Source organism: Phascolarctos cinereus, unplaced genomic scaffold, assembly GCF_003287225.1.
Source record: "Phascolarctos cinereus isolate Bilbo 61053 unplaced genomic scaffold, phaCin_HiC Scaffold_726;HRSCAF=1367, whole genome shotgun sequence".
Taxonomy (NCBI): Eukaryota; Metazoa; Chordata; class Mammalia; order Diprotodontia; family Phascolarctidae; genus Phascolarctos; species Phascolarctos cinereus.
In genome coordinates, this window is record NW_027556098.1 from 306,965,944 (window position 1) to 306,984,533 (window position 18,590).

The window sequence follows — 18,590 nt, forward strand, 5'->3', positions numbered from 1 at the left end:
ATGGCCTGGAATTTTAATGGAAAAATACAGCTGGGGGCACTGCTTCTCTCTCTCCTTGGATGGATCTGCTCTTGTGTCACCACAGCTGTTCCTCTGTGGAAGAATCTCAACTTGGAGCTGAATGAAATGGAGAACTGGAGCATGGGGCTCTGGGAGGTCTGTGTGATCCAGGAGGAAGGGGCTATAGTATGCAAGACTTTTGAATCCTTCTTGGCTCTGCCTCAGGAGTTCCGAGCATCCAGGATCCTCATGTTGGCCTCCAACGGACTGGGCTTCCTGGGGCTTCTCTCTCCAGCCTTGGTTCTGATTGCTTCCAGCTGCAGGGGGTCAGCTGGGGACTGAAGAAGTGGCTACGATTCCTCGCAGGGGTGCTGGTGGAGGTAGCCGCAGCCTCGACTCTTTTCCCTGTTTCTTGGGTGGCCTATAGCACTGTCCAGGATTTCTGGGATGAACACATCCCTGACATTGTGCCTCGGTGGGAGTTTGGAGAAGCCCTCTTTCTGGGCTGGGTTGCAGGAGTTTTTCTAGCAGTTAGTGGACTACTCTTGATCTGCTCGGCCTGGCTGGCAAAGGATGAACCGCCTGCACCTCCTAATGCCTGTCCACTAGCCCTTCCAACAGGGGGTCCAGCTGAGATGTCGGATAGGTTCTTCCACCCACCTCCAAGACACAGAGACCTGGTAATCTAGGGCTAGATCTTAATTAGGGTGAAACTGCTAGCGTAAAGAATGCAAGGAGAATTAGAAATGCTTTCTTATCCCTGCCTCCCCATTAATCCTGATTGGTTTAACCTTGCTTCTGGTGGTGGTGGTGGTGATGGTGGTGTTCATGTGCTTCTCTCATTTACTAAGGATTAACTCTTTTGGGTTCTGTAGAAAGCAAAACCAAAGCAGACACTTCAGACATCTGGAAGTGACATGTTGCCCCAATGAAAAACTTCCCCTTCTCCAGAAAGTTGGAAATGAGGCAGCATGGTACAGGGGGAAGAATTCTGGGTTTGTAGGCAGATCCCAGTTCTGCCCTTTTTTATTACCTGTGGGACTTTGGGTAAGTCACTCAGTTTGTCTGGGCCTTAGGCTTTCTCACTTGTAAAATGAAGATGTTGGGCTGGAAGAATTTTAAGGTCCTTTCTAGCTTTAAATCTGTGATTCTTTTCTCTTCACCTGAAACACGTACAATTTGAAGAGGTAAATGAAGCATGACTTTGCTGTTTCAACATTTAAGAAAAAAAAAATCTTATGTGTCTGTTACATTCTGATGCTACAGCTGGGCCTACTAAACCAGCCAAGACTGTCTTCTGTAGAACTGTGTCCAACCTTGCCAGTAAGGAGACCTGGGGAACTCATAAATGATGTGGGTGCTTTCCCAAAGAGGCTTGTTCTAAGCAGTCAACAGCAATGTGGACATAGGGGAGATGTCTCATGAAGGGGACCATCTGCTCCTCAGAAACATAACTTGTTTTAGTGATCATCTCTAAACCTGTGGGCTATAGCATCCTATTATAGAATATGTCTTTCACTGAATAAACAATCCCTTACATCTGTGATAAGACTCTTCATCCTAAAGGAAAACCAATCCTCTCTACAAGGGGTAGGGAATTCCAACATCCTATCTATCTTCTTGGCTGTGGCAGGACACGCCCCTACTACTAACTTATTGACATCTTCAATGGGGTCTGCAAAAGACAGTTGCATCCAGCCCCACTGGGAACTCTAGGAAGCAGATGAAATCTAAGCTCTCAGGGTCTAAAATCAACCTCTCCCCAGCAACCACCCCTTCACAGATTTCTGGATTAGAGAAATACAGCAGGATGGATTATATATTGCCACAAACTAAGCACTTAGAAGCAGCAGCATAAAATGACCTTTGGAAAAACCTGGTGATTAGTGTTGGGTCCTAAACAGGGTCTTTGTTACCCAGTAGTTCACCTGTTCCTGCTGTGGGCCTTTCAGTCCTCACCCTAATCTTATGTTTGCAGCATCACCACCCCCACTCCCAGCAGCTGAGATTTGTTCTATCACAAACATGAGATCACAGTTTAATCTCAGTAAAGAGAAGTGAATACCAAAGACTTGTTAAGCAAACATTGTTTTCCTTATGTTATGCATCACAGGGAACACAAGGGAGAGAAAACAGAGCCAGCATTCCCAAAACTGTATCCCTTCCTGAAAAAGGATGAGCTCTTCTACTCCAGGGTGCTGCCTAACTTCAAAGAGATTTAGGAGCTCAGATGCAACTGATGCTGTTTCTAACCCACCTGCAACTGAAAAGACATAGAGAAATGACAAGGGAGCCAGTCCTTGAGCCTTTAAAATCAACTCTGTCTGCTCTTGTGGACTTGGAGCAAAATACTTTGTGATTAAAGTTTCTTTTTTGTGAAGAGGCTATTGTCTTTCCGTATGGATGAATATTGGGGGAATAGGTCTGTAGTAATATCATAAAGGGAAAGGAGGAAAAACAACATACATTTCAACTCAATGAATTTATTTTAGTAACTACTATGTGTCAGATGCCATGCTAGGTGCTGTAAGAAGGTGATGTTAGCCATAAGGACTGAGGGATTGCATCGTAGAAAAACAGAATCAAAGAATTATAGAAGCATCCGCAAGTACAATGAAAAGAGTGCCTGCCCTGAATCCTGGGTTCATATCCCTGCTCGGGCATGAATTACCTATGTGAACTTGGACAAGTCACTTAATCTCTCTGTGTCCTGAGTTTTCCTTAACTGTACAATGAGGGAGTTGGACTAGATGACTCTTTCAGCTCAAATGCTATGATCCTGTGACTGCTAAGATCCCTTCTGTGTATATATATATATATATATATTATGCTAAATCAGATGGGAACTTGGAAATTATCTTCTCATTAACAGGAAGGAAGGAAGGAAGGAAGGAAGGAAGGAAGGAAGGAAGGAAGGAAGGAAGGAAGGAAGGAAGGAAGGAAGGAAGGAACAAGGAAGACAATAAACATTTATAGAGTGCCTACTATGTGCCAGATACTGTGCTATACACTTTGAAAATATTATCTTATTTGATCCTCACAATAATCCTAGGAGGCAGGTGCTATTACTATCTCCATTTTACAGCTGAGGAAACTGAAGCAGGCAAAGGTTAAGTGACATGCATGCCCAGGGTCACAAAGCTATTAAGTGTCTGAGGTCAGATTTGGACTCAGGTTTTCCTGACTCTAGGCCCAGCACTCTACCTAATGCATAATTTAGCTGCCTCTTTGACAGAATGTTTTTAATCATGTATATAGGGCTAGTCCTATGGGTCGGTAGACAACTACACTCTAGAATTTGAGGGGCAAAAGACCTTCTTGGATGTTTGAAACTCCCACAGTTAAAGTGACTCCTTTGTGTTAAGGCATCATATCCATAAAGCCTCTATCAAAATTCACAATATCCCAATGGCGTAGCTTATTTACGAGATTACCTCTGGATTTCCTGAAAATAGGACATAGGATAGAAACATTCAGATGCTGAAGAGAGGGTCAGAAAAGTCTAGTGCACAGGGTGTTGGCCAGGTAGAGCTCTACTACAGAGGGCTATTTCTGACATTATGGCAGAGGTAGCAGAAACCATTCATACTTACCTCATTTAAAGGAAGAGCACCATGTTCCATGACTGTAGACTCCACCCTGAGCAGAGTGTAATTCACCCAGGGGTCGTAATAGGTGCCATCAACCGAATGTGAATGTTTAAGTACCAGCATATGTCAAAAATGCAAGAGAATAAAAGAGGAAACGGATGGAAGGAACCTTAGAGGCAATCTAGTCCAACCCTATCACCCCAAATTTTACAGATCAACAAAGGAGGGCTTCAGAGATTTGGAGGGAGTTGTTCCACAAAGTTAGGGGTAGATCTGTGACTACAACTTCAGAATCTTGACTGCCAATTCAGTCCTTTCTCAACACCACGCTTACTATTTATCTCCACTGATGTCATGGGTTTAATCTGTAAAATCTAAAAAGTAAGACATCCTGACAGTATGCAACATCCAAACTAGTTGAGAGTGGGGATTGTTTTAATTCACTGTACCTATGTTCCAGTGCCTAGTACAATGTCTGCTACATGGCAAGTGCTTAATAAATACTTATTGTCTGGAGAGTTTGTTGTTTAAAAAATGTTCATATTTTAAATGTCTAAAACAAAAATTAAACCTTTCCTCTATTTGGACAGGCTTAGAGGCAGTCCTACCTAAAGAGAGGACAGATGGCCTCACCAGCCCCAAGGTACTCTGGGACTATAAATCAAACACTGTACTATTATGTATAGGCACGCTAGATGTGCCTCAATTTCCCGACAGAACTAGCTTTCCTGTTTACAGAGTATTCACCTTGCAATATTGTTTGTATTAATGAAACTGCTATCCTCACTGAACTACTTTTGATTCTGAGCCCCTCGAAGGCATAGACTGTCTAAATTTTAGTTAGTCAGTCGATAAGCATACAAGTGCCTACTACAAGCCACGCAATGGGCTAAGCTAGGGATACAAAAAGAGGCAGAAGACAGTCCCTGCCCTCAAGGAGCTCACAGTCTAATGGATTTTATCTGAAGATGTGTCACAGAAGTTTCACAACTAATTATATGTCATCTATCACTTTAAAAAAGGACATCACATAATTAAGCAGAAATATGTGTTACAGCCCCAGTTTATTGCTGGAAAAAGTCAAGCTGTCACTCAAGCAGTTTATGATGAGGTAAAGTATTTATGGGACTCTCTCTCCTAAAAGTCTCTCCAAATTAGAGTAGTCATTGAGTATTTAATAGATGTTTGATGAAAAAGATATGAAAAGATAAATTCTAAAGCACCTCACAAAGAATTCTATACCCTGGATACTCAAATAATAACTGAAGATGAAAACATTCTCCCCATATCCTGTCAAGGCAGCATGAATAGCAGGTAGAATAGGTCTGGGAGAGTCCCAGGAGAGCACTTTCCTCTCTAAAACCTCTCCTCTTCTAAATTTCCATACTTCTACTTCAGGCACTGCCATCCCTCCAGTCTCTTAACCTCAGCATTATCCTCCACTCCTCATTCTCCTTGTATCCCACATATCCAATTAGTAGCCAAATTTTGTCATTTCTATCTTTACATCTCTTGCAGCCAACCCCTTCTCTCTAGTCCTGCAGTTTTGAGCTTTAGTTAAGGCCCTCATCACATCTTGCCTCCTAAATGGTGTCCCTGACTTGTCTTTCTTCTTGCCAGTCCACCCCTACATTCTGCTGCCAAATAATTCTTCTTATACACAAATCTAACTACATGACCCCCCTATGGTCAATAAATTCTGGTGGCTTCCCATTGCCTCTTAAGATAAAATAGAAACTCCTCTGTTTAGCTTTTAAAGCTCTACACATTACAGCTACAACCTATTTTTCCAAGCTTTATTGGACACTACTCTTCCTCCTGCAAACTGGCCTGCTGTTCCTCATATACAGCACCCCATCTCCCATCTCTACACTTCTGCACTGGCTGGCTCCATACACCTGGAATGTACCCCCTCATTACTTCTACTCATAAGCTCCCCTTTTCCTTTAAAATGCAGCTCAAATACCATCTTCTGCATGAAGCCTTTCTTGATACCCACAACTAACACTGCTCACCTTCCCATACCCTCCATTCAACTACTTTGTATACATTTGTATTCAACTTTATCTTGTGCATATTTTTATATGTGCTTGTTCTACCAACAAAACTAAGCCACCTGCAATTAGGGAGCTTAATTATTTGTACTTGTATCCCCGGTGCCTGACATGGTAGGAGCTTAATGAATATTCCCTGGGTAACTGATTCCCTTTTCTCTCTCTACCCATCACATCTCATCTAGTTTTTGAAAAATCAAGGATAATTTACTGTAATCCACCAACAAAATGCTCACCTATCATGCTTAACGACCCTTCCATTCTCAGCCAGATACATACTGGTGAATGTGCCAGAATCATGAGACCAAAGAATTTAGAGACTTTAGAGAACTAGTCCAATCACCTCAATTTACAGATGAGGAAACTGAGGTCCAGAAACAGGAAGAAATGGGTCTGAAGTTGCACAGGCATTAAATAGCACAACTGGGATTTCAACCCAGGTCTTCTGACTCCAAATCCAACACTCTTTCTACTGCACCACACTGAGAACCCAAAAGGTTCAACACTGGAAACACTATCCATGGGCATTTGATCCACTGCTCAACAGGACATGCTTATACCGATTCATATAGCAGGTTTAAAGTTTACAAACTGCTAACCCTACAAGAACCCTATGTGGTAGATAGGCTCAGAGAGACTATGTAACTTGTTCTGGGCACGCACGGCAAGAGACTACTGCAAAATTAACATGGGAATATCATTCCTCTGTACTTCCCAAGCCATCACAATATACCAGCCTTATTAAACATAGTTCAGAGGCAGTCCTACCAAAAGAAGAAGTAGAGGGAGAGCTTAATCTTGCTTTACCAAGACTTACTAGGTTTATACAAGGACACACAACAGCAGACTTGTTGAATTTATACAAGGACCCTACAACTGCCGGGTCCTTGTATGAGTGGAATATAAACAAGGTCACCTATCAAAGGAGGAGAGATTTGAGCTTTCAAATGTTTGTTGTTGTTTGTTGTTCTTTTGTTTTTGTTTTCTTCCTTTCAGGGATTATTCTGCCACCTACAGGTGGAAAGTACTTTAGTAACCAGACGTGGTAACCAAGGTATCTCTGGCTAATTTCCTAAGTGTGGTTTGAGTATGTTTTTTTTAAGTCAGGAAGGTGAGAAGGGTCAAAAGAGTAAAGAAAGAACCATGTTGAGTCAAGAGAATAAAAAACTACAACCTATCAATCTATTTTGGGGGGATGTGGGGATGCTTTTTTGCTTTCCCTTAAAAAAAATTACACACAGTCTCTTTAAGTAGGGGAAATGATGGCAAAAGGATCAGGTCAGGTTATGACAGTACAACTCGTGACATCTATGACACAAGGAAGCCTATCACTCAATTTCCCCATCCCTGGGTTTAAAGGTAACTTTTTAGAGAAGGAAGGAGCTGAAGGAAATATTTCAGTTCAGTCTTAGAAAGAACTTCTAAGCAATTCGGAATTATGCCCAAAAGGCTATAAAATTGCATACCCTTTGAATCAGCAATACCACTACCAGGTTTGTATCATACAAATGGGAAAAGGACTCACATGTACAAAAGTATTTATAGCAGCTCTTTCTATGGTGGCAAAGATTGAAAAAACTGAGGGGATGTCCATCAATTGGGGAATGGCTGAACAAATTGTGGTATGTGAATGTAATGGAATACTATTGTGCTATAAGAAATGATGAGCAAGCAGACTTCAGAAAAACCTGGAAAGACTTTTATGGACTGATGCTGAGTAAAGTGAGCAGAACCAGGAGAAAGTTGTACACAGTAACAGCAATGTTGTGAGATGACCAACTTTGATATGACTTAGCTCTTCTCAGCAATACAATGATCCAAGACAATTCCAAAAGACTCGTGATGGAAAATGCTATCCACATCCAGAGAAAGAACTATAGATTCTGAAAGCAGATTGAAGCACACTATTTTCACCTTTTTTTGTTTTTTCTTTGTTTTTTTTCTTTTATTCTGATTCTTTTTCACAATGTGGCTAATATAGAAATATGTTTAATGTGACTGTACATGTATAACCTATATCAGATTGCTTGCTGTCTTAGGGAGGCGTAGGGAAGAAAGGAAGAAAAATTTGGAACTCAAAATCTTACAAAAATGAATGCTGAAAACTATCTTTTACATGTAATTAGAAAAAAATACTATTAAGTAAAAAAAAAAAAGAACCTCTGGTGAGTAAAGAAAAGTCTCACACAATGTTCACTAAGCTGAGAAATGCCTTGTGGAATCAGCCTCAGGTAGGTAACTGTGTTATAACATAGAGAGCATGGGACTGAAATCAGAAATTGATTCTAGTCTCAGCATTACTAGAAAAACCTAAGAAAAAGAGACTAGCAAATCAGTACTCTGAACACCCTCTGGTGGCAGGATGTGTGCATATATATGGGATACAAAGAGAATGCCTAAATTCCATGTTCACTATGGATGCACCAAGAATGCTGAAACAGGTGACCATCTCTAGCCTCTTCTAATAGTAGGGCCAAGAAACCACTGTTTTATGGGAAAGATCCATTATAGAATTCCTTGTTCTTTTCTAAGTTGAAAACAAATGGTGGCAGAGTGGGTTCAATATAAAAAATGGTTCAAAGAGAAAGGCAAAGTGAGATAAGAAAATCGATCAATTGCTATGAAAAATCCGCTTGACAATGAGCTTTTAAAACACCACCATGTCCTGTCTATGTAGGGAATGGCTTACAATTACTTTGGTGATCAGCTGGAAAGCACACTAGAAAACTCAGCTTTGACAGCTGTCATAAATCAACACATTAAAGAAAAATAGACAAGAGAATAAAGCCGAGGAGATTCAGGGTGCTAGGTGTTTTTTCTTCAGAGGAACTGGTTTTCCCTTGTGTCTCCTGTATGCCCTCTTTATCCACCTTTCTTTATCATCTTAATTTGCTTGATGCTTTAAAAGGCAAGAAAGCTAACTGAAATATAGTAAGTACAAATATTTATTGATTCTTTAGAACATGGTAACTCAGACCACATCTATGGTAGAGGTTCTCAAAGTGTAGTCTAGGGATCTCTGGGGTCCCTGAGACCTTTTCAGGAGGTTCTCAAGGTCAAAATTATTTTCATAATAATACTAAGGTGTTTTAATTTCTAATATAGTAAATATTGGTAGATATAACACACATAAACAAAAACATTTTTTGTGATCTAAGACAATTCTAAAAGACTCATGATGGAAACTACTATCCACATTCAGAGAAAGAACTAATAGAGTCTGAATGCAGATCAAAGCATGCTATTTTCACCTTTTTTTGGTTTTTTTTTCTTTCTCTTGGTTTTTCCTTTTGTTCTGATTCTTTTTTCACATCACCACTAATGTGGAAATACGTTTAATATGATCGTACATGGAAACCTATATCAGACTGCTTGCCATCTTCGGAAAGGGAGAATGAAGGGGGGAAGAAAAAAGTTTGGAACTCAAAATCTTATAAAAGTGAATACTGAAAACTTTCTTTACATGTAATTGGAAATAAAATACTACTTAAAGAAGAAAATTTAAAAAAAGAGAACAAAGAAAATATTTTTTAAAATTCACTACTGGGGACTTGAAGAGGTAACTGTAACCTTTAAGAGAATCTAAAGATACATTTTGAGAGAAGAGATTTTTGATTTTATTCTGTGGAGAATTCCTTATTAATTTCAACTTCCAACCTGAAAGAACTCACTCTAGCATGTTGGAGGACTCAGAAGTTACAGCTATTGGTGTGAAGTGATGTTGGCTATGACCTTTCTCACTGCCAAATACATTGTTGAAATAGTATATTTTTGTTTGTATTAATGGTTACTTTTAATAAACTATATGGCTAGTTAAAAAAACATTTGGGGGGATTGGGGGGTTAGGAATCCTCAATAATTTTTAAGAGTGTAAAGGGATTTTGAGACCCAAAAGCTAGAGAACTGATGAACTCTAGGTTCAAAAATGCAAAGGAAACATTACACACTAGAAGTAAAACAAATGCTTTTATTGCACATTTATAAAATCTGCATAGTTGTATCAAGTGTTCTTCCCTCCCATCTCTTAGCCATTTTATCCTTACAATTTGGTTAAAACACAATACCCAAACAGGGGACTTTAAAAAATGGTCAACTAGGAATTTTTTCTTCCACAATCCCCATTCTTTAGAAAAAAAAAAAAGATAAAAATGTTCATTTGTGCTTGCATCCACCCTGGACACCTACTATTGATATCAGTAAGTAAAATATTTCCAGATGCTAGAAAATCTCTAAATGGTAAACTATCATCAAAATACTATTGTGGGTAGTCAAGCTTTAAATGCTGTTCCACATAGTCATCAATGTTTTTGTCTCTTTCATTCAATCGGAGCCAAGTGTGAGGTTTTCTGACTTATTTCACAAAATAAAAAAAGGGAAAAAAAAATAAGGAGGCATCCTCCCTTTATGACTTTCCAGTGATCTCAGTGACATGCACAGTAGCTCCATGTGCTACCCTACACCTAGAGGCCAATGGCTCTTCAGCAACCCAACCCTGACACCTCCTGACAGAACATTGGCATGTGGTTTTTTTTTTCCTATCTCTTGCAATAAAGAATTTTAAAGGTGTCTACTGTGCGTATTTGATAAAATAACTGGTAGCTGCTCATCTGAGTTAGGCTCTGAATCACTCTTCTACTTTGCTGTCAAAAACATTTATGCCTGGAGGACATTAAAAAAAAGTGGCAAGTGACTCAGACAAGCCCAAGCATTTTTGTATATACAAGGGGCATGTGAAGTCCCCTGTAAGAAGCTGTGCCCCTTGCTGTAGAATAGCTCTTAAAACTGTGTACCTAAAAGTGCAATATTGCTTTTAATCCGCTACAAACACAGTACAGTTGGGTTTGGATCCAAATCTCACTTGTCCAACTATTTCCCTCCCTGAGGTGAAAACTGTGACAACATGCTTCTGTGCAGCACTTGGGTGACCAGAGACCACGTTGGGCCATGAGCAGTAAGAGGCTTACTTCACCGTCACAGCTGAAGCCCCCTGGATGGACTCCATGACTGCAGCAAACCTGCTACAGAGATCATAGGGGGAGTTGGGGCGGATGGTTGGAGGCTCTTTCAAGACTATGATTTCCGCAGAGGGATCTAAAAGCCTGGGGAGAAACTCCCCAAGCCTCAGCTGGAGGTTTTCTGTGGAGGGAAGAGTTAGTGGTTAAATCAACAGCCAAAAAAGAGTAACTCTGATGGAGAGACAACAGACTAGTGCAGGAATGGGGACCTGTGGCCTCCAGGACATATGTAGCCTTCTAGGTCCTTGGGTGCAGTCTTTTGACTGAATCCGTCTTACAGAACGAATCCTTTTATTAAAGGGATTTGTTCTCTGAAGTCTGGACTCAGTCAAAGGGCTGCACTTGAGGACTTTGAAGGCCACATATGGCCTCAAGGATCCCTACCCCTGGACTAGTGATTCTACTGTGAGATCTCCAAAGAGCCAGTGAGGTACCTAACAACACAAGCATAGAGTCAAAGCTCCAAGTGCTTTTTGCTTTTTGGAAGGGAGCAGCTGGCTCTCTGAAGTTAAATAACATCTACCTTGGGCCAATCTCAGAGCAAAAACTTACTTTCCAAACACAAAAGAACCCTAACTTCTTGCTTCCCCTTCCTCCATTCCCCGGAAAAAAACACTCCTATTTTACAACCAGTCTTACAGACCAGATCCCTCATTCTTCATTTTACAATTTAATAGATCTCATATTCTGCACCATAAATGTCATACTTCATACTGTCTTCTTTCAAATGATTAAAATGTATCATTGTGTATTCATTCACACAGAGGAACCTAAGTAAAGCTATATCACATATAACTTGAATGACATCTGAAGGCATGGGAAAAAATAGTTTCTAATCATTACAATTCATAATAAGGTACTTCCATATAATTGATAAGGTCAATTCAATGTCTTTTACATTTACAAAATAGCATCAAACTGGGTGAGCCTTTCCCCCCATACATCAGTCTTCCCCAGCTCTGCTAAAGATGGCAAGATTTCTGCCCTCCCTCTAAAACTCCAAGACAGAACTGAGGGAAGGGGAGAGTCCCTTTACTAACTTATTCTTCTTGAACTCATCACAGTAGGAACTGATTTCAGTTTTTAACTTCCAGATAATGTTTCTGGGCACAGGCACCTGTAAACTCAGGGGTCAAGCTTGTGTATTATATTTTAGTATCCTTTATAGCTGATAATATGGAGCATTTAATTCACAGAACTGTTCAATTTCAGAGGAGTCCAGACCCTGGCAGTTAGATACTTGAAAACAAACCTGGTATTCTTGCCAAGGGTAAATGAAGGTCATCTCACTGACCTTGGAAGCCTTAACTGCTTCTAGAAATCAGATGGAGAGCTAAAAAACAACCTACCAGCAATATCCTGCCCAAGGTAAGAGCACCAGTGGTTCCTCATGATCTCAATAGCAGCCAAGTCATCCTTCGAGATGTCATTATTTATGATGAGATGAATGCAGGGAATGATCAACTCATTCATGACATTGATGCCTTCAGTCACGTTGAGCTCCTCATTGGTTTCAAACAGAGAAGCTGCCATACTGTTCAGTTTCTACAGTTAAAAGACAAGACAGGAAGAAGTTAAACATCAATGAACAAAAGTCTGAACCATCTCTTCAAGGCCTCAGATCATCAAATGTACCACACATAGAGAAAAGGTACCCTCTTAATCTGAAGGGCTCAAGCAAACATTTACATTCCATGCTTGAGAAAAATGACTGTGCCTCTTTAAAAATTCAGATCTATCAGTTCAATAAAGACCTGTATCTCAACTCCCAAGTGTTCAAATAATAGCTACACTGGATTCAAAAGTTCAAGTAAAATCAGAAAGCTCAATGGATGGATAGATCTCACCACTTAATACCCTCTTTTATTTAATTTATTAAGAAGGCATCAGCAGAAGAAAGGCTGACCTCCTTCATGTTAAGGAAAAATCTGCCAAGGTACTAGAAAATGCAACTGAATTGAGAGTAATCAATTAGCAAGCATTTTTAGATTTCTCTTAATGACAAGCACCTTTTGGGGAAAGAGGAAATTTTTTTTTATAGCTGCTGAATTCAAAAGAAGCCTGGATTGGAGATGCATCTTTTATGCCACATGACACAGGCAGAGCAGCAGGACTGATTTAAGAGTTTAATGCTTCCAACCAGTCACTACAACTTACTCTAGTGCAATGATTCTCAAGCTTTTTGGCATTAGAATCCCTTTACATTTTTCTTCTTTTTCTTAAGTTTTACTAACATGTTTTGTTTTTTATATCACCATATATTGCCTCAATCTATCCGCCTTCCAAAAAAGACATCCCAAATAATAGTATTTTTTAAAGCAAGAAAAAGGGAAAGGAAAGAATCCACTTAACTGCTCCATAGATAAAAAAGTCTAAACACATGTATGATGCTCAACTCTTGTAGACCTCCTACCTCTGCAAAGGGGACCCCATTACATTCTTTACAATTATTGAGGACATCTCAAAGAGCTTTTGTTAAATAAGTTGTATCTATCAATATTTACCATACTGGAAATAAAACACCTCAGTATTATTATTATTATTATTATAAAAAACAGTTTTGACTTTGAGGACCCCCAAAAGGGTCTTGGGAACCCCTAGGTCTCTCAAGACCACACTTTGAGAACTCTTGCTCTAGTCCAATGTCCACTATCTTGACCAGGCTGTTAAGGTACACATTTAAAAATAGGGAAGTAGCCCAGAAGCAATCCTTTTGGTCATTTCAATAAATTGTCAACATGTCAACAAATATTTATGAATCACTTCTGTGCCAAGCATTGTGCCAAGTACTGGGGATACAAAGAAAGGGAAAAAACAATCCCCGCTCACAAGGAGCTCACAATCTAATGGGGGAAAAAACATGCAGACAACTATGAACATACAAGATAAAGAAAGGATAAATTAGAGATCATCTCAGAGGAAAGGCCCTAAGATTAAGAGGGATCAAGAAAGGCTTCTTATACAAGGTGGGATTTTAGTGAAGACTTGAAAGAATCCAGGAAAGCCAGGAGGCAGAGATGAGTTACAGGCATGGGTGCAGGAAATAAAAACACTCAGTGTCGGGAGTATCTTGTGAGAAGAACAGCAAGAAGGCCAGAGTCACTGGATCACAGAGAATATAGAAGAAAAGAGCATGTAAGAAGACAAGAAAGGTAGAAAGGAGCTAGGTTATGAAGGGCTTTAAAAAACAAATACAGAATTTTATATTTGATCTTGGAGTTAAAAAGGAATCCCTGGCGTTGCTTGAATACTGAAGGCAATATGGTCAAGCTTACACTTCAAGAAGATCAATATGACACCTGAAGATGGATTAGTGGGGAGAGACTTGAGGCAGGCAGACCCACTGGCAGGCCACTGCAATAGTCCAGGCATAAGGTGATGAGGGCCTACACCAGGGTGGTGGCAGTACAAGAAGCAAAAAGGGAGCCTACTCCAGAGATGTTATGAAAGTAGAAACTACTGGACTTGACAAATGACTGGATACAGGGAAGTAAGAATGCGGAGCTGAGGATGACACCTAGATTGTGAGCCTGGGTGACTGAGAAGATGGTGGTACCTTTAACAGGAAGAGGGGAGGGTTCTGGAGGAAAGATAATGAGCTCAGTTTTGGATATGTTGAATTTAAGATGTCTAAAAGACATCTAGTTGGAGATATCCAATAGGGAGTTGTGAGGAGATTAGGAGAGACGTTAGGGCTGAACAAGCAGGCCTATGAGTCATCTATATAAAGATAATGGAAACCATGAGAGCTGATGAAATCAACAAGTGAAATAGAATAGAGTGAGAAGAGTGCACCCTGAGGGATCATCTAACGAGATTAGAAAAGGAGCAGTGGGACAGGTAGGAGAACCAGGAGAAAGCATTGTCATGAAACCCCAGAGAGAAGAGAGTATCAAGGAGAAGAGGATGAAGAATAGTGTCAAACGTTGCAGAGAGGTCAAGAAAAATAGGGATTGAGAAAAGGCCATTAAATTAATAGGTATGAATGCGCTCTCATCTTGTCTTAGGTACAGAGGGGAGATGGAAAAGCAAGTCTGAACACATAAAAATAAATTGTTTCTTATGCAGAGAGAATCTTTTGAGAAAGTCTAAAATCTACAAGGAAGACAGTTGTTATTTTATAATACTTTTTTCTTTTTGCAGGGAACAGAAATGTCAAAAGTTAAAAAAATAATAATAATCTCAAAGCCTCACAACCAAAAACAATACAAACCAGAAGGCATTTTCTTCGATACAAAGCAATCACTGATTCCTCCACTCCTCTGCTAGGCCCCTTCATTAGCAGGGCTGCGTTACTCTGGTATGCATACACCAAGTAGGAAAGGGCTTCATGGCACCTAGAAGATGATGGAGAACTAATGACTGAAATGCTCAATGTCTCCTTATCTAAAACTTAAACTTTACAAAAACTCAGATAAATGACCAGGTTTTGGTTTGTTTGTCTTTTGAGGAGGGAGGGAGAGGGAAGGAGAGTAGTAGAAAGGGAAGCAACACGGAGTAAAAGGAAATAACATTGGACTAGAAGTCAAGAGACCTGGTTCCTAGTCCTGGCTCTGCCATGAAGTAGTTATAACCTTAAGAAAATTACTACCCTTCAGTTTCTTCTTCTGTAAAATGAAGGACTTTGACTCGGTGATTTCTAAGGTCTTATCCAGATATAGTATTTTACGATTTACTCTCTAAGTTTACTCTCAGTTATTATAAAGAAAGCCTGGGATGTATCACAGCCAGTTTGATCAGTTAGTGAAGGCAAAGTACGTCCAGCCTTATCTACTAATAGGTGAGGAGAGAGAAGAGAGAGCATTTGTGACATGTTGAGTTACTCCTGATGTCCAGAATTAAGAGACCAAAAGTGCCAGTGTCACCTCGAATGGGGAAGAGATGCAGAGCTGCTAGGCAGGACATTCATGGGTGACGATTCCAAGTATCACTATCATCAATCAATCAACAAGTATTTATTAATTGCCTACTTCATGCAAGGCATTGTGCTAGGTGCTAGGGATACAAGTACAAAGAATGCTAAACAAAAAGCAAACATACTTTCCATTCTGATAGAGTTCCAGGCCTGTCAAAAGATACACAGATACTTTGCGAAACAAACTGTAATCTTCATGCCACTTCTGTAAAGGAAATAAATATCAGTAATATTTTAAATCACCAAGAGAGCATTTCTGTAATTTCCAGTGTGGCAACAGCAAAAAATGAAAAACAAACCAAAACACTCTCAGGCAAAAATCGTAAGATTCAGAAGAAAGTTTAGTTTTAGCCTTTTTATTCAAATTTTCTGTTCCTCCCACCGATGACCACTGTACCGGTCACAAGGAACATCAGGCAGTACAAAGCCTCTTGACACCTTGAAAGGTGGTTCAACTCACCTTAGCAATGTGAATTTTAGCAATGAAAATGGCCCTAGAGATCATCTAGTCCGACTCCTACAGCTCCTCAATTTGATAAATAAAATGAGGCCTAATAAGATTAAGTGACTTATCTAATGTTATAACAGCTAGTTTGCAGCAGAGCTTCAGATTATTATTATTATTTGCTTTCAGGGGCATTCAGGGTTAAGTCACTTGCCCAGGGTCACACAGCTAGTAAGTGTCAAGTGTCTGAGGTCGCATTTGAACTCAGGTCCTCCTGACTCTAAGGCCAGAACTCTATCCACTATGCCACCTAGCTGCCCCTAGAGCTTCAGATTTTATTTCCTTAACTTCCAATAACTGAGACAAGCACATCCAGCCTTGGATTCAGGAGTAGATTTTTAAATTTTGGCAGAGACCCATTCAGCTTCAGGGAAGATGTCAGGATGTGAGAACTCCTAGTCATTCATAAAATACTCATTCAGCTTTAGCTAAGCAAAGGAAGAAACTAATGTGTGACTGGATGGTTCAATGCAGAGGCCAAACCAAGCAAATCTCAGCCAAAGTTTATTTTTTTTTCTGCTTTTGTTTGGTGAAGCAATCAGGTTAAGTGACTTGCCCAGGGTGACACAGCTAGCAAGTGTCATGTGTCTGAGACTGGATTTGAACTCAGGTTCTCCTGACTCCAGGGCACAAAGTTTATTCTTTAGTTGGGTGGAATTACCTCCAGAGTACAGAATTGAGACCTATGGTAAAATAAGATTTCCCTGTGGGTCACCATCTAAAAAGTAAACGAACTAATAACCTCATTACCAAAAAATCATTTTAAATCACAGTATGTTTTATTTATTAATGCTTAACACTGTACAGCTCATCAAAAGGCCCTTGCCAGAAATCTAGACCATAAAACTGACCTCAGATTCATAGAAGGTGTAGGTAACAGAAGTGTTGTTCTATTAGGAGAGATCACCCAACACTATAAAACCTTGGAAATCTAGTCTACCCAACTAACTCTAAGAATGAGGAAACGAAGACTCAGACAAATAAAATGACTTTGTCCAAGGGCACACAGCAGTAAGTGATAGAGATGGGACCAGAGCTGCTATTTGCTGCTATTTCCTACCCTTAAATGAAAACTTAAGATTTCATTTGGGAAAAACATATGGAGAAAAAAACCCGTCACTTAGAGGGAACATGGAGCTCTTTCTGAGTTCAGATCAGGTCTGCCTCAGTTACCACTAAGCATGTTTAATATTCTGGTTCATAAATACCCTGGGAAGAAGACTTTACCTTGTATTCTTCCATATTCATGTCATCTGGGCCAATCTCCTTTAGTTTAGCTTGAGCCACCTTCATGATACTAATTGATCTGTTTTGACAGAGAACACGGAGAAATGAGGAAGTAAAGTGCAAACTAGCTAATCACCCCAAAAGCTGCAGGTCACTCAAGGGGCAGGTGGTGTTTCTCCTGTTCACCCTCTCACCTTTCATCATAGCTGAGGTTTTTATCTGCAAACTGTTCCAGAAGAGTCCGCTCCACCACTCGTTTGGGAGCCTCATTTTGAAAAAAGTAGACCAAGACATGCTGGAGCCGAGGGTCACTGTGAGGAGTAGGGGTCTCTTTGGCCAGCTGATACAGCCTGGAGTACTCTTCATGGAATGCCTGCCAAACAGGATAGGCTTTTAGTAGAATGTCCACCACAGATCTGAGCACAGAAATGTGAATCCAAATGGGCCAGAGTTTCTTATGAGTAAAGAACAGACTAACCATGAATGATCACAAATGTGACAATGTTCAATATGAAATGTGTAAGCTATTTGGTTTTGGTAGGGCGTAATAAAGAAAAGTTAAGTGTATTTCTCAAGTAGTATCAAAAAGTATTCTAGGAAACTCATCTTTTTCACAAAGTCCTCTGAACTGCAAATGTACGGTTTACAACGCTTTGGGGCAGGCACCAAGGTTCCTCAGACATTTTTAAAATGTGATCGTTTATGCTTCAATTTTACCCAAATCCTTTAAGAAATTATACCCATTACCCACCTAAGCATCAATATACCAAAGACCTACAATGTGTGTTAATGTGGGAGGCCTTTTGAGTTCATCTGTGTTGGAACGTGCCATAACCCAACTATAACTTGTCTTAGAGGGTTGCCTGAGGTACAAAGATGTTGAGTTACTTGTGATTTTCCAGAGTCACATACGTATCAGTATCACATTTGAACCCAGGTCCTCTTGACTCCAAGTCCAGCACTTCTATCCACTATGCCACTCACTCTCATCTACTCTACATCCCTCAAATTACTTAGAAATGTTAAGATGCAGGAAAAAAATCTATTTCATAGATCAAACAAATAGATTTCCCTTAGGTTTAACATAGTATGGCACTGTTCAATCAGTAGCTTTAATGAATCTACATTAATGCAAGTAAAGGAAAGCTCATCATCATCTGTCAACCTGATGATTAGTTGGACAGAGAAGGTAGAAAGACATTTGTAATTAGAAATTTTCTTGCTTTCTACTGCTGTATAAACACTATACCAGTTGAATGTTAAAGGTTAGAATTAAAAAGCAGA

At 39.9% G+C, this 18,590-nt stretch overlaps 2 protein-coding genes across 6 annotated transcripts in view; one reads left to right on the plus strand and one right to left on the minus strand.

Annotated features, from left to right (window-relative positions):
* CLDN25 (claudin 25) lies at window positions 1-829 on the plus strand. Its single transcript, XM_020989744.2, is given in 2 exon segments — window positions 1-283; window positions 286-829. Coding segments are annotated over 2 exon segments (687 nt in total). The 3' UTR covers window positions 690-829.
* Window positions 830-9,597: 8,768 nt separating this feature from the next.
* Window positions 9,598-18,590, minus strand: part of USP28 (ubiquitin specific peptidase 28) — a 68,375-nt gene continuing 59,382 nt past the window's right edge. For all 5 annotated transcript variants that reach the window (XM_020989740.2, XM_020989741.2, XM_020989739.2 and 2 more), the window contains 6 exons: window positions 17,501-17,679; window positions 17,307-17,385; window positions 15,700-15,779; window positions 14,873-14,996; window positions 12,009-12,204; window positions 9,598-10,780 (listed from right to left, as the gene is read on the minus strand). In XM_020989740.2, coding sequence (XP_020845399.1) covers window positions 10,605-10,780; window positions 12,009-12,204; window positions 14,873-14,996; window positions 15,700-15,779; window positions 17,307-17,385; window positions 17,501-17,679 — 834 coding nt within the window. In that variant the 3' untranslated portion in view covers window positions 9,598-10,604. The remainder of the gene's footprint in view (window positions 10,781-12,008; window positions 12,205-14,872; window positions 14,997-15,699; window positions 15,780-17,306; window positions 17,386-17,500; window positions 17,680-18,590) is intronic.